General features: G+C 39.2%; 1 protein-coding gene across 1 annotated transcript in view; it reads left to right on the top strand.

Annotated features, from left to right (window-relative positions):
- The window catches only part of CCHR3.PART1H8orf34 (chromosome chr3.part1 C8orf34 homolog), a 3081413-nt gene that overhangs the window by 2939306 nt on the left and 127892 nt on the right, over nucleotides 1-14215 (top strand). Inside the window, exon 14 of the mRNA XM_044067160.1 lies at nucleotides 7439-7486. Coding sequence (XP_043923095.1) covers nucleotides 7439-7486 — 48 coding nt within the window. The remainder of the gene's footprint in view (nucleotides 1-7438; nucleotides 7487-14215) is intronic.

Genomic DNA, 14215 nt, shown 5'->3' with positions numbered 1-14215 from the left:
ACACACACACACACACACACACACATGCACACACACCCTGAATCGTGTATTTAGAAAGTGGAAGATGTTTGGCATTTGCCGAAGTAATCATAGACCTAGTAGCTTCTGTATGCACAAGACATGGGACAGATGTATTTTTCACTGTAACATTGACAAATGGACCATTTTGATCAATCGGTACCAAGGGAAATAACTGTAGCTCCTGCTCATAGCTGTCCTAATGAGTTTGCTGCCACACTGGTGGCTGCCAAGTAGTGCTCCATATGGGAGGGTTTTTATCAGGTTGCCTTGGCATTTGTTGGTGACATTGATTGCTCAACAACAAGTGGACATTCATTTCATCAGTGCCCTTTTTGACCTTAATTAAAACAAGCGTTTGATCATGGTGCACCTTGCGGTGCCTGTGATGAGTCAGGGGGATAACAGTTTTGCTGATACTGTCCTGGGGTAGCTGAAAGAATTTGACTCTAACTCTTCCCCCATGATTTCTTCTTCTCTGTCTCCATCCTTGGAAGTTGATATTGAAGTTCTGAAGTTGAATATCCTCTGTTTCTTTTGTTCTTTTTCTTCCCTGAGGATATTGTTGGCTACATATTGTGCCTGATTTGCAGCTTTATGAAAGACTAAACTTGGCCAGTTCAAACAAACCATTTTAATCTGTTCTTGTATGAGTGGTAGGAAGCTCTCTACAAGCACTGTTGATAAACCACTGACTGCCGCACCTTACCTAGGCTCTGGATGTGCAGAGAAGGTTTCAAATGCATCTATCATCTGTTGCAGATATGCATCACTAGATTAATTCTCTTTTGTAATCAATAGTTTTATTCTTGTTTAGTTACGGGCAGGGTACATGCTAAGGTAATGACTTTTAAAAGGTTATTACTAGCAGCAAGAAATCTGTCATCTATATGTTTCTGAATACTGTCACCTAGGGTAGATTTTTCCATACTTTCCTAAAACTTTTGGGAAGTGTGGAGGCATTTAGTACATCTCTTATGTCTTTGATGGTAGGGTTTTGCAAATGCACGTCCTTCTAAGATTTGCATACTTTGCTGAATCTGTTTGAATGGGTGGGAGAAAATTTACAATGGTACCTCACTTATAGAAGGCTCAGACTCACAATCTCTAACTGCTGCAGGGCTTGGTACTTGATGCAAAGGGTGCATCTCTGTGGAAGGTATATCAGAATCAGTAGAGGAGTCAGATTCTGTCTCTTCTCCTGCAGGTTAGCTTGCAGGGGATGTCCACTGATATTCCTGCACATCGATAACAATTAAAATTGAGTAAAAATGTGCTTAATTTTACCGAAAGTGCTGGCTGACTTTTATTAGGAATTTATTTTAGCTTTCTCCCATTTATGTTTGTGATACAATTGTTTCCCTTTATTAGTTATATGCATTAACATTTGGTCTGAAGACCAAAACTGTTTGATGTTGTTGATGAAATCTAGCATTTTTACCCAACGGGAAGTGCTGGAATCAACTTGGGATGTTGAGAGGGGAATGGCAGTTGTTTCTGACAAACTATACACAGGTGGGTCATGAGGTGGAGGAGGTTCAGAAGGTAATGGAGGTCAGTCATCATCCGATGATTTTTGCCTGTGTGAGTGATAATTTCTCTAACTGTGTTAAAGGATACGTGCCCCAGGAATGGAGCTTTTGTTCTGCACATTTTTGCGAAATGTTAACTGTTCCTGAAGCTGTGATTTTAACCTAACTGAGTTATAGTTTAAGCTTCTAACTACAGATTCCTTTTCCTTATTTTAGCGTCTTCTTCTTGCCAGTCATTAAAAGATGACCAGCAAGAGACTGGTACCTTGTCACCCTTTTACTTCAGTTTATTTTTTTAGATTTTCCAAAATATTCTTATCAGAAATACCTTTTTCTGGAAACTGTAAAGCGCTATCATTTCTCATGGACTATTTCGCCAAATAATTGTCTCTGCCATATCTATTAAACATATACCTGCCTGGAGTCCTAAACTGTGGCTCCGTAACAATGTTTGTATTGGCACCTGTTATATAAACTCACTCCTGTATTAAAGGGATAGATCTATGACCATAACTAGGGTCACTCACAGTCGCAATGAAGGATCCTTTGTTCCTTTTTTATATTTTAATCAGAACCTGCTCTCACTCTTGAGAAGGACGTTCAGTCCATCTACTGAGGAAACACAGTCCCTGTGACAAGGAATCTTTGTCCTTGCATATATTGATTAATATCCCAATAACTCACAGTTATACCTAAAGCATTAACAGCAACTTCACCAGGCAACTGAATGGATGCCAAAACAAAAATACATATAAATCCAACAGTAAAAATCCAGGCAATTCAATTGCCTTATAAAAAATAATACTTTATTCCACAAGGAAAACTTTCAAGTCATACAGACTCCTTCTCAATGCATAGAATAATTAATTCACATCACTTCTAATGCAAGTTTTCAATAAAAATGCCACCCTATCACAACCAAACTACACATCACATGACACAATCTAAAAGCTATTTTAAAAAATACAGAACAGTTGATGCAACTACATATGAATATCTTAAAATAAAAATATAGACGTGTGTATATAATTTTTTTTTTTTTATTTATTTTACATTTGTTGACCGGGCTAGTCTGGCTGGATACATGTCCATTTTCAGCAGAGGCCCGAGGAGAAAAGCTCCACTATATACTAGTAAATAAAACAGCACATTAAGAGACTAAAATGTAAGTAACTACATAACTATTCCAGCAATTTAACAGAACAGTAGCAATTTAACAGAAAAAAAATACAATGAGGATCCCTAATCCCATACTCTTTACAGTAGCAGGAATTGTAATGAAAAAAATAAACAGACACTAGAGTCTATACAATATTTACAGTATTAACAGATATAATAAACATTTTGTGCCAGAGCAAATAGTTTTAAGACCCAGACTTGTACAGTAGGAATCAAAATACAAGGTTTAAATAGAAGGTGAGATAACAGGTTGCAGTAATATATCTAGTGTAAATGAGAAAGTGACATCATAGGAATAGTAATATCCATGTGGATGCCAGGAGAGCTGCAGGGGAGGAGTAGTAATAATGAGAGAGACAAGTAGAAAAGATGGATGTATAGCAACAGGCAAAGGAGGGAACTGTAATGGAAGTTGGATGCTGGGGTCAGTCAGGATTTGAGCAAGGGCAAAGCCAGTGAGATTTGAAATAGTTCTTTAATTGTTTCTTAAAAACTTGTGATGAGACTAAAGTAGTCAGTTCAATGGGAAGTTTATTCCAGTATGAGCCAACATAATTTGTGAACAAGGAGTCACCAGATTTATTGTGTGATTTGAGAGTAGCTACTAGCAGTTTGTTAGCTGAGCGAAGGGAAGTAAGATTCCTGTAAGGAGCAACAAGGTTGTTAAGTATGGGTGTATTAGTAGGGTAATAGAGAATTTTATGGGTGATAACTAATTGATGTAGAAGAATAAGATTTTGAAGTTCAAGCCAGCCAAGTTGAGATTAACACAATGATGGGTACGAAATGGGGAGCCTGTGGCAAACCTGGCAATGCTATGGTAGGATGTGGCTAGTTTCTGAATGTTAGATTTTGATAGGTTGATAAAAGACAGAGAGGCATACAATAATGTAGAGATGAGATGAATTTGGGCTACAGACACCCTGGTAGTTGCTGAAAGAAAGGTTTTAAGTCTGTAGAGGGCACCTATCTTTTTATTAACAGCTTTGATGGTTAGGTTGATGAGTTAATTCAATGAATACATAACTAATAAACAATTTTAAATAAAACAATCACTATAGCACTGGTTAAAAATTATTCATACCTCTGTTTACACTTGAAAATAGGTTGTGTACCATTTATAGTATTTAATACTGGTGGTGAGTCAGCTCTGAAATAATGAATGCATTTGTACTCAGCTAATTCAGTATTATTAACTAAATCATTCTTTGTTTGTGCATACAAACTTTCTGGAGCACACTAAATTTAAAAGTATGCTCATTACCTTGCTGTATGACATGTTTACTAAGTGCATTCATATCAATATGTCTATGAATATCTGATAAACGGGACCCTATCCTTTCCTTAAGCTTTTGGTTCATTGTTCCTTTGTAAAAAACATTCACATTTTTATGCAGTTAGCAAAATATATAACATTCTCAGTGTGACACATCGCAAACACATTAAATCTAAAAATCTGTTTAGTAATGGGGTGTACATATTCATCATCCAAACTGATGTAACTGCAATAAACACAACTTTAACATGGAATTGTGCTTTTCCTATTAATAGAGAGTTCTTTTATTTGACAGTATGCTTGATCTTTATAACACGGACGCTGTTTCAAGTTCTTTTTTTTTTTTGTATACAAACTGTGGCTTCTCACCTACTAACTTTTTAACTTCAAGGTCAGAATTCAAAATAACCCAGTTGTTTTGTATTATTTTTCTAATCAAAGTCATATGTCTATTAAACTTTGTTATATATCCTGTAAAATAATTTCTATTATCCCTGTTATTCCTAGAAATGGTACTAACATTACAGAAATAAGGTTTACCTAACCTTTCACATTCTGAAATCACAATTTCCATATTATTCTTTATCAACTCAGGATCATACCCGATTGTATGAAAATCAATGGCCATACTCTCCATTTCATGCAGAAAACTCTCCTTTGATGTATTATCTACTGTCCCTTAAGAAATGGCTTCTGACCACACTTTTGTAAACATGCCTGGCATACATACTGTTAGAGTGTATGTGCCTAGTAGTTTGAACATTTTTTCTGTGTATCATGGTATCACATCTTTGGTCTCTAAACCATAACACTAATATTCAAAAATGACTTTTTTCATAAGAGTATAGATCAAATATAAGAAAATCAGTAATCTTCTGTAAATCATTAACAAAGTTTTTAAGAGAATCAATACTGCCAATCCAGATAAAAGATATGTCATCCACAAAGCATTTGTGAAGTAGCAAATTTGCAGAGATGCTACTAAATATATTAATATCTTTGTATCTGGAAAGGACAAGATTGGCATAGCTATTTGCAGCTGGGGTACCCATTGCTACACCCGGTAATTGATGGAAGAATTCATCATTGAACAAAACGATGTTATTATTCAAGACAATATCTAACACAGGACAACAAAAACTGCTGTATGTACATAAGAATTCTCTAACAATCTGTATTGCAAATTCATTAGGAATAATAATGAATAATGATTTAATATCTATAGTGACCAACACAATATCATTCATTAAACTACCTTGAGACCAACTATATAAGGTATTCAGAAAATCATTTGTATCCTTAATATAACTCTTACTGTATACTAATAGATTATGTAACTGAAGTTCTAAATATTTTGATATGGCTGTAGTTACCCAATGGTTATCTGAAACTATAGGTGTTATAAGTTGCATGGTCATATTCTTATGGATCTTAAGCAACCCATAAATAACCAGAATACCAGGACTGGCAATATACAAATAATTATATAATTCAGGGCAAATCGACAGATCCATCAATAAATCATAAAGATAAGATTTTACTTTATATATTACACTACTGTAAAAGTCCTATCTACCTTCCTAAATATACTAGAGTCTAATATTATCTCATGCATCCAAGTAGTATATTTATCACTATTTTCCCACACTTATCAGCTTGTTTAATAATTATACCTTCCACAGTACATAAATTATGCAATGCTCTTCTTTCATCTTGACTAAGGTTATAAAACGTGTTCTTATTAAGCTCAAAAAATACATTATAAATTTCACGTTCACACATATTATAAAAAGATTTAATGGTGGCTGTACTAAGAGGGATAAAAGTGCTATTGTGTTGTAACTCATGGCTAGTAGTAGTGGTATCATTTTTATACAATAGTTGTAAACCTAAATTGCAAACAAAGAGTCTTAACTCTGTGAGGGAATAATAAAGATCACCCTCTGTTGATGGAATAAATGTTAAGCCTTTGTCCAAAAGTGAGAGTTTAGCTTACTAAAAGAATAGCTTGATTAACCGACTACAGTAAACCCCACATTATTTATTTTTTTATAACTTTGCTTCTGGTAGTTGGTCCTACCTGCGTGAAGGTTAGTGGTCCCATTTGGGTCTGTGTAGTTAGTCCCATATTCATAGCTGCTTCTCTTCCATAATTACTTGACCTTGTCTTGCTGCATCCTCGCAAGTGCTTTCGTATCTGTAAGGGAAGTTGTAGGTGGATCCTTGATGGTTCTAAAAAAATACCCTCAACTTGCTATTGATAGTTCTCATAAACACCAGCATGCCTAGCCTTCTTTGATATTGCACCAGCATCCTCCGTCTCCTTTGATATTGCACTGACATTCTCAATCTCCTTTGATATTGCACCAGCATTCTTGATCTCCTTTGATATTGCTCTGACATTCTCAACCTCCTCTGTTATTGCATCAGTGTTCTCAATCCCCTTTGATATTGCATCAGCATTTTCAGTCTCCTGCCAAGACCCAAATGTGCTTCAGGGAAGGCTAAGGTGTATCCATTAGATTCAGTGAATGAAAACAGGAGCTGGGGGTAGCCATTGGTGGGCTGTGGGAAGTCCAAAAAATTTGTATGCACTTATGGAGAGACATTGGTTGAAAATGATGCACATGACCAGTACATCAACCTGTTAAGGACTTAAAATTATAGATAAGAAAATAGAAACTTGAAGATAAGCACAATTATTTAATCATGATAAAATCCTTAACAATTTATTAAAGCCTTATGACTGCTGCACTGCCATAGAGGGATAAACATCTTACTTCAACCCAAGCAACCTGAGTAAAACTAGAAGTTCAGACATAGGCTGGAGTTGATATGGAAGAGAAGAGGAGCAATATGGCTTGCTGGCTGACTGCTCCTCAGAAGGTGGGTGCAGGAATGAATGCTTAGGATGTGTGCTCCTGTTGTCAAATCCCTGGCATAAACTGAAGACCCTATGTGAGCTCTGGCTTCAAGGTGTATGTCAGTCCTGAGTGTTTATGCTACCTAAGGAAGAGGAAGACACATCCTCACTGATGCCCATTATACATCAACTCTGGGACATGTATCTGTGCATGCTCAATGTGGTTATAGCATCAAACAGCAAGAACTAAAACCACCCCTGGCATTTGCCTAAATGACGGACCCTCTTGATTGTCGCTGTCCCTGGTATGGGTGGAATAAATAGACCAATAGATTGAGACAGTCTGATAATCAGCATGCAGTGGGGGCAAAACATTAAGAAAAATAGTTTATTAAACCCTGTTAAATGATTTTACTCACTACAACACAAAGAATGTACTTTTTCTTTCAGGTTGTTTTGAATAGAATACAGTCTGTTGCATAGCATTGTCTTGTGTTACACTGCAATGAATTGCAATGTATTTTATTCAGTTATGCTAAAAAGATTAATAATACTGCTTTTGCTTTTCAGGTGAACAGAGTTTTGGCAAAGATGCAAAAATAACATCATTGTATTCAGGTAGGTCTGCCCAATGCATAATCATAAAACAAAATGAGCTTATGGTTGCAGTTAAGTATTATTTATCTTTTAAGCCATATAACAAACATACCCACACATATGTATTTTATGTCAAACCTTGTAAAGGAATCATTCAGGCATGCTGGGTATAGCCACACGCACACTACTCTAACCTTCTAGTTTAGAGTATTTCATGAGCGTCTGCTGCAAACATTTTTACTACTTTGTTTACCTTAATCAGAAGATGGATTTAATTTACATTACAGACAGTGGTGTTAACAATTATATATTGTCACAGTGATAAACGCTGTGGTATTTGTTAAAAGGAGTTGACAGAGACTAGCAGAGCCTAAACATCATGCTGCTCTGTACTTCCACAATGTGTAGTTGCAATCCATGTGTAACATGTTGCTACTAGAATCCCCAGGATTCACTAATCTTCTGTGCAGGAATAACTTAACCATTTAAGTGCAGCATGGCAGTGCGCCATGCATATTTACGAAGGCGTGCAGTTTGTGCTCCTAAACTAACATGGAGCCATGGAAGAGTGCAGGGGTGTGTGTCTGAGAGCAGAGCTCTCACAATATATATGCCTCTGCACTCAAGAATTGCCGTTCAGCAATTAAAATGAGCGAGAATGCTCATAGAATCCCAAACATGTCAGGATAGCTGTAAAATGTACAGATGCATGTAGAAATCCACAGCAATATGTTAAATTTGTCCCTCCATTTGTTCCCCCATCATTTCATGGTTTGTCCAGAGTTTGCACTCCAAGAGGTTGAGAGGTATGCCCATCGTGAAGCAGAAAGCTAACAAAATAACAGGTGTAGCAATAGCAGTGATATTTGTGAAAGGTACAGATAAAAGAACACTAGAAGATTTTTTTTATAAAAGCAATAAAGTTTAACTGTAGCTGCACGGGTGTGTCCATTGCTAAGCTACGCATAGTCCAGCTTAAACAGCACAAAATGTTAAATAGGAAGATACATTCAATAGAAGCAGTACTACTATGGTGTAGTAGTTAAAGCGTATGCTTTGCTAGCAGTCATTCCTGGTTTCATCCTCACTGCAGCAAATTTTTATTTTACATGTGAAAGCAAGTATAACCTACTAAATAACATATATTTGTGAACTGGAGTACTGCATTAAGTCCAGATGTGAATTGTCATTGTAATAAAGTGGTGAAATCCCCCGATAAACACAAATACCTTTTTCCTAACACCCCTTTTTCTTGTCTTTTAAAGAAAGTGCATGGGTAAGCAGGAGTAAGCACTTTTTAGCAGTACTAAGTGGGTTTAAGGCTCTTTGTGTGGGGGTAAGCAATGCCTACACAGAATACGCAATTTTGAGCCTAACTCTCTGTAAGCATATTTACATGGCAGTTAGCATTGCTTTCCATCGTGCAAACCCGCTTACAACTGCTTAAAAGTGCCTTAGTCACTTTGTATCCAGCAGCCCTTGTAATGCCCAGCAACAAAATAATCAGCCTTTGCAAGTCTCAAACCCAGGACCCTGCACACCATGGCCACAGTGATTTCCCACTATGCCATATCAGCTGTATATAAAATTGAGGTATAGTCAAACAGATCCTCACTATAGCAAAATCACATTTTACATGTGAAAGGAATTTATAAACAATTTTTTTTTGTTGTATAACCTACTAAATAACATATATTTGTGAATTGGAGTATTGCATTAAGTCCAGATGTGAGGTGTCATTGTAATAAAGTGGTGAAATCCCCTGAAAAACACAAGTACTCCATACAGTGTATGTACACATGAGCCAAAGATACTAAACAAATGTATAACATGTAATGAATGATAAATCAATGCCAAACAGCAAACAGAGTGCAAAATTAAAAACAAGCAATAGTAAGCATTGCACACCTCTGCTTACCAGGTGTAAGCAATGCGTAGCCCAGCTAAATAGATTTGCCCATTGGTATGCTCCTTTAAGCAATGCTAACCTTAGGTAAGCAGGTTTGCCCATAGCTTAACATTTTCAAAACCATCCAGTCATTGCAAAGTTCAAGAAATTGGCCCTATTTAAAATCCACAGGCAGGAATACATCTCATAACTTGTTGAAGCTTCCTTCTGTAGGCACAATGGCCAATGTTGGGGAAGGATTGCACTTCAGAGCTCAGCGCTGGGGCATCCAGGAGTCTAAGGCCATGGCAGAAATCCTGGTAAAAGACGATGAAGAGAGACTGCTGCAGGGCCAGTACCAGGGTCCCCAGTATAAAGCGGAAGCCTGGGACCATCTCACCTGTGACCTCACCAGTGCCACTGGCATCCCTCGAACTGGTGAGCAGGTCAGGCATCACTATGCCGACCTGAAACGGAGGAAGAGGGAGCTCTTGGATCAGTCGATCCAAGAAGCTAGGCAGAGGGGTGATGTCCCAGCAGTGTGTAAGTACTCATTCTACTAACTGTTTAATAACTGGCTAGCTTGTGTATATTATGGATAGGTATGGCTAAATATTCCTCTATGTCTTTGACAGCTGCAGCGGAGTGGACTATGAATCAGGAAGCCCATATGTGTAGGCTGCAAAGGCTGCATCGTGAGGCATGTTAGTAATAATCTTGCATGTACTGTCATAAGAAATAAATCTAAAAATAGTAAAAAGTTAATTGCCAGTATAAAACCTGTATTGTGTTTGGGATGTACTGAATAAACCAGACAATATGGCAGGAACAGTCTCATGTAGGTTGTATGTAAATAAAAGGGTTAACAGCCTGGTAATACTGTATTCCCCTGGGCCAGACTGCATCAGTATTCTGTACTACACAGCCAACTAATGTGCTGCTAATCTGTATGTACAAATCCAAAGGTGTGTCCATTTGACAGTAACATTTTATACACTCTCTGTCTAGGGTACTTCCACCTGTGTACTATTTGTATGTCTGGGCCCACATTCATGCCATGTCCATCTTTCAGATGTTGACAGATATTACATCCGAACCATTAGTATGGATTACTGCTGGATTGTGTCTTGCTGGGATGCATTGTGGTTGGCACTGCAGTTGTGAGAACTTGGCCCTGTCAACAGTACTGGCCATTGGCGACCAGGTCACAACCTTCCATGCCTACATGCTGACCACTTTCACACAATATACAACACACAGCAACCTAACACACATAGCCCTGCATATTGTACACATGTAACAGTTTATCCTGCTACTTTGGCCAGCTCAGGTAATCTGTGCTCCACTGTCATTATACACACACATACACATACATGTTACTACATTTCTACATAGGATTGTGGGGGGGTAGCACACATGACAACTGTAAACATTTGCTATGACTGTACTGGTATTTCAGGTACTCTGTTGGCTTCCATTTCATTCTGGTTTCTGACCTATTATGCAGACTGGAGGCATATCAGTGTAGGACAGTTCTTAGGTTTTATTGACCTAGATTTCAGTTTCAGACTTCTTACCCTTCAGAACTAAAATCCCACTGCCTGACATGTTGTAGTCTGTCTGTGTAGGTCTGGAGGGGGCTGTTCTCCATAGTCATCAATCAGAGGCCTTAGCACAACCTTTGTTTGTGTTTGTCTACACCTGTCCTGCTGGCTAAGACTGTTGTTGGGTATGTGAGCCTCACTGACATGCATGTGTGTGTCCTATGGACACATATTTGGCCCACCACATGTCCTGCAGTGGGTTTTGTCACCTTGTCTAGTACTGCCTACTCTGTTGACACCAGTATTTGTAATGGATTTCATGCTGCCAATATAGGTGTCTACTATCTGCTGCCATCCCATTCAGCCACCCAATTCCCTTACATGCTCACATCCATACCATATTATACAGGTAGCAGAACATACTACTACATTCAGCAATTGATAGTGAGAGTGACTTAACTTGTGGCTGTGCCAGTATTGAAGATGGTGCTAGAGGGCTGACTATGTTGAATGCACATAGTACACTCCCTATACATGGTTAAGTACAGGTAGTGTCATGTTTGGCATACCTTTTACTGTATGTGCGAGTCAGATAAAGGTGTCATTCCCTAATTTCCTACCGTGTCAGTGTATGTGCTATGCGTTGCCTCTTTGCCAAGGCCTGGACATACTGGGCATGCCTCCTTCTGCCTACAGGGGCAAGCTCAGGTTTTTCCTCCTCCGAGTCGCTCTGTGCCTGTGCTGGCCTTGGCAATGGTGGGGGGCTGTGTGTCCCTGCCCCATGCTGTTCCTGCTGCAGCTGTTTCCGCAGGATCATATTGTGTAGCATGGTACATACAATGACAATCTGGGTACATGTAGCTGGTGAATACTGCAAGGCTCCACCAGATATGTTCAGACACCGGAAGTGTGACTTGAGCATCCCAAACACATGCTCTATTATTATTCTGGTCTGTGCGTGTGCCTCATTATGGAGTTCTTGTTCGGGTGTGTGTGCATTTCTGATGGGTGTCATCAGCCACGGCTCCAGTGTGTAACCAGCATCCCCCACTTGGTGGCCATATGGGATGTCCCCATTGGCAAATCTCTGGTACAGCTGCGTCATATGCCAGATGTGGGAGTCATGATAGCTTACAGGGCTGCCAGCATACACATTCATGATAATGCCCTGGGCATCGCACATGACCTGGCAGTTGATGGAGGGGAAGCCCTTGCAGTTTATGTAGACTTTATTCCTCTCACCGGGTGGTGCTTTGATGTGTATGTGCATGCAGTCTATACCACCCACTACCTCAGGGTATTCTGCTATTTGGCGGAATAAAGGCATATTGCTGGTCAACGCCTCACAGGTGTTGAGAAAATATATATGCTCACCAGCATGTGCTGACATGGCATCCAGGAACTGGTGTAGTACCCTATGCTGATGCCTGTGAGATCCCCATGATATCCCCAGTTGGCCTTTGGAAGGTACCTGTGGCTAGTATTCTTAAGCCTACACATACCTTGGTATCCACTGGGATGGGTTCCCCTATGTTGGTTCTGTGTGAGGCGTGGCTGGCAGAGCTCACAGTTTGCTGTAGGATGTCCCTGTCCACCCTATAACGCTCCACTATCTCCAGCTCATGTAGCCCCTGGTAGGTTACCCTGGGTCTGTATGCTCTTCTCCTTCACCTCACTGTGGGTTGGTCATCAGCATTGTCATCCTCACCACCCACAGCCTCTTTCACATATTGATTTATGAGAGCAAAAGCAGCCCCTATCATTTTGTTGCTTTTGTTGGGTAAAATTTCCCCATTTGTGTACACCAGTGGTATAGAGTTTGTGGGGAAAAACCAGAGCGAAAGGTGTTTGCATAGTTTATAGTAAGTAGTGTGCTGGGCTGGGCTGGGCTGGGCTCATCTGCTGCCTGTGTAATAGGCTGATTTTAATACATTTCACCTGCCAGCTATGCTAGTTCTCCTTGATTACCTTCCTACTGCTGTTTTTCCTTCCCATTGCCTTCCTGTTTAAGCCCCGAGGCATGCCGCACAAACACAGTGCTCAGATGTGAACAGAGCTGCTATTTCATGGTTTAATTTTTTTTTTTTTTTTAAACCCAGTGCGCACCCGTTTAGGCAATGTAAATACTGCTAGGCAGTTTCAGACACACACCCTTCCTTAGCTCTGCTAAGCTAAGGGCAAACCAGAGCCACAGAGCTCCAATAAGCTTACAGTATGCCTGACACACCCCTCTATGATGTCCGCTAACTCTTAGGTTTGCACCATGGTTTTTCTGCACCTACACAGTTGGGTGTTGGCTAGCAATGAGGGGAAATCTGTGATTCAGTATCATTTCCCTCATTTGCATAGAACTGACTGCTAATGCCTAGTTACAACTCTAACAGTGAGCCTCCCCCCTTAGCAACCATTATTCAGTGGCCTTGTTGTCTTCTGCCTGCCATTGACTATAATGGCAAAATTGTGATTTTTGCCTAAAAAGCTTTTTTCAAGGTTTTATTTTTATTTTCGGGCCAATACCCGTTTGCGCGCCACTGCCCTACACTTAAACTGCAGAAATTGGCAAAATAAATAAAAGTTCTTTTTTATTATTTTGAAACTATTTTTCATGCCAGTGGCCATATATTTGGTCATTGGCATGCCTTCTACATTATATACACCCTTTATTTGGAGTTGTCATGGCTGTGTTTTGTAGTTTGCAGAAATTTACTGGGTTACTAGCCAAATACATTTCGGCAGGTTACACTAATCCTGGAGGGATGACTGCCTGCTGCCTGGATCACTAATTCACCTCATTTGCATGGTTTTCACCTACAAATGGGGTAATTAGCATACAGGAGCTGTGTCCATGCAGGAAAAGTGCAGGAGCGCTCATGTACATCCCGGAAGCTTGTTCCTGGATCTCTCGGCTGCCATATTGCCTCCAGCAGCACTTGCACTATTCCTGCATACTGTGCAGAGCTTACTGAATCCCGGGGAATATTTTTTAAGATGTGATGTAATGATTCGACACATGTACTGATAAGTTGTTATAGAAATAACATGTAGGCAGATAGGGCATGCCATTGTGGCAGTACTTTAATTTTGAAATGCAATATGTTCTTATTCAAAAGAAACAAAATAGGTAAGTCAGGGATTAAAGCAGTCAAATGAAAATACAAAAGAAAGGTGTTGCAATAAAATCTCATAAATGTGGGAGTGCAGTGTGAAGTAAAATGAGAATGGGTTATAACCAGCTAAGGCTGTGGAGTGGTATCTTTAAAGGGTATGCCAGGATGTCAATATTTTCTTAGATGTAAAAATGTTAAAAGAGTTGTATAT

Source organism: Protopterus annectens, chromosome 3.part1 (assembly GCF_019279795.1).
Source record: "Protopterus annectens isolate FY-2018-M chromosome 3.part1, PAN1.0, whole genome shotgun sequence".
Classification (NCBI taxonomy): Eukaryota; Metazoa; Chordata; order Ceratodontiformes; family Protopteridae; genus Protopterus; species Protopterus annectens.
This window is presented reverse-complemented; position numbering and strand designations above follow the sequence as displayed.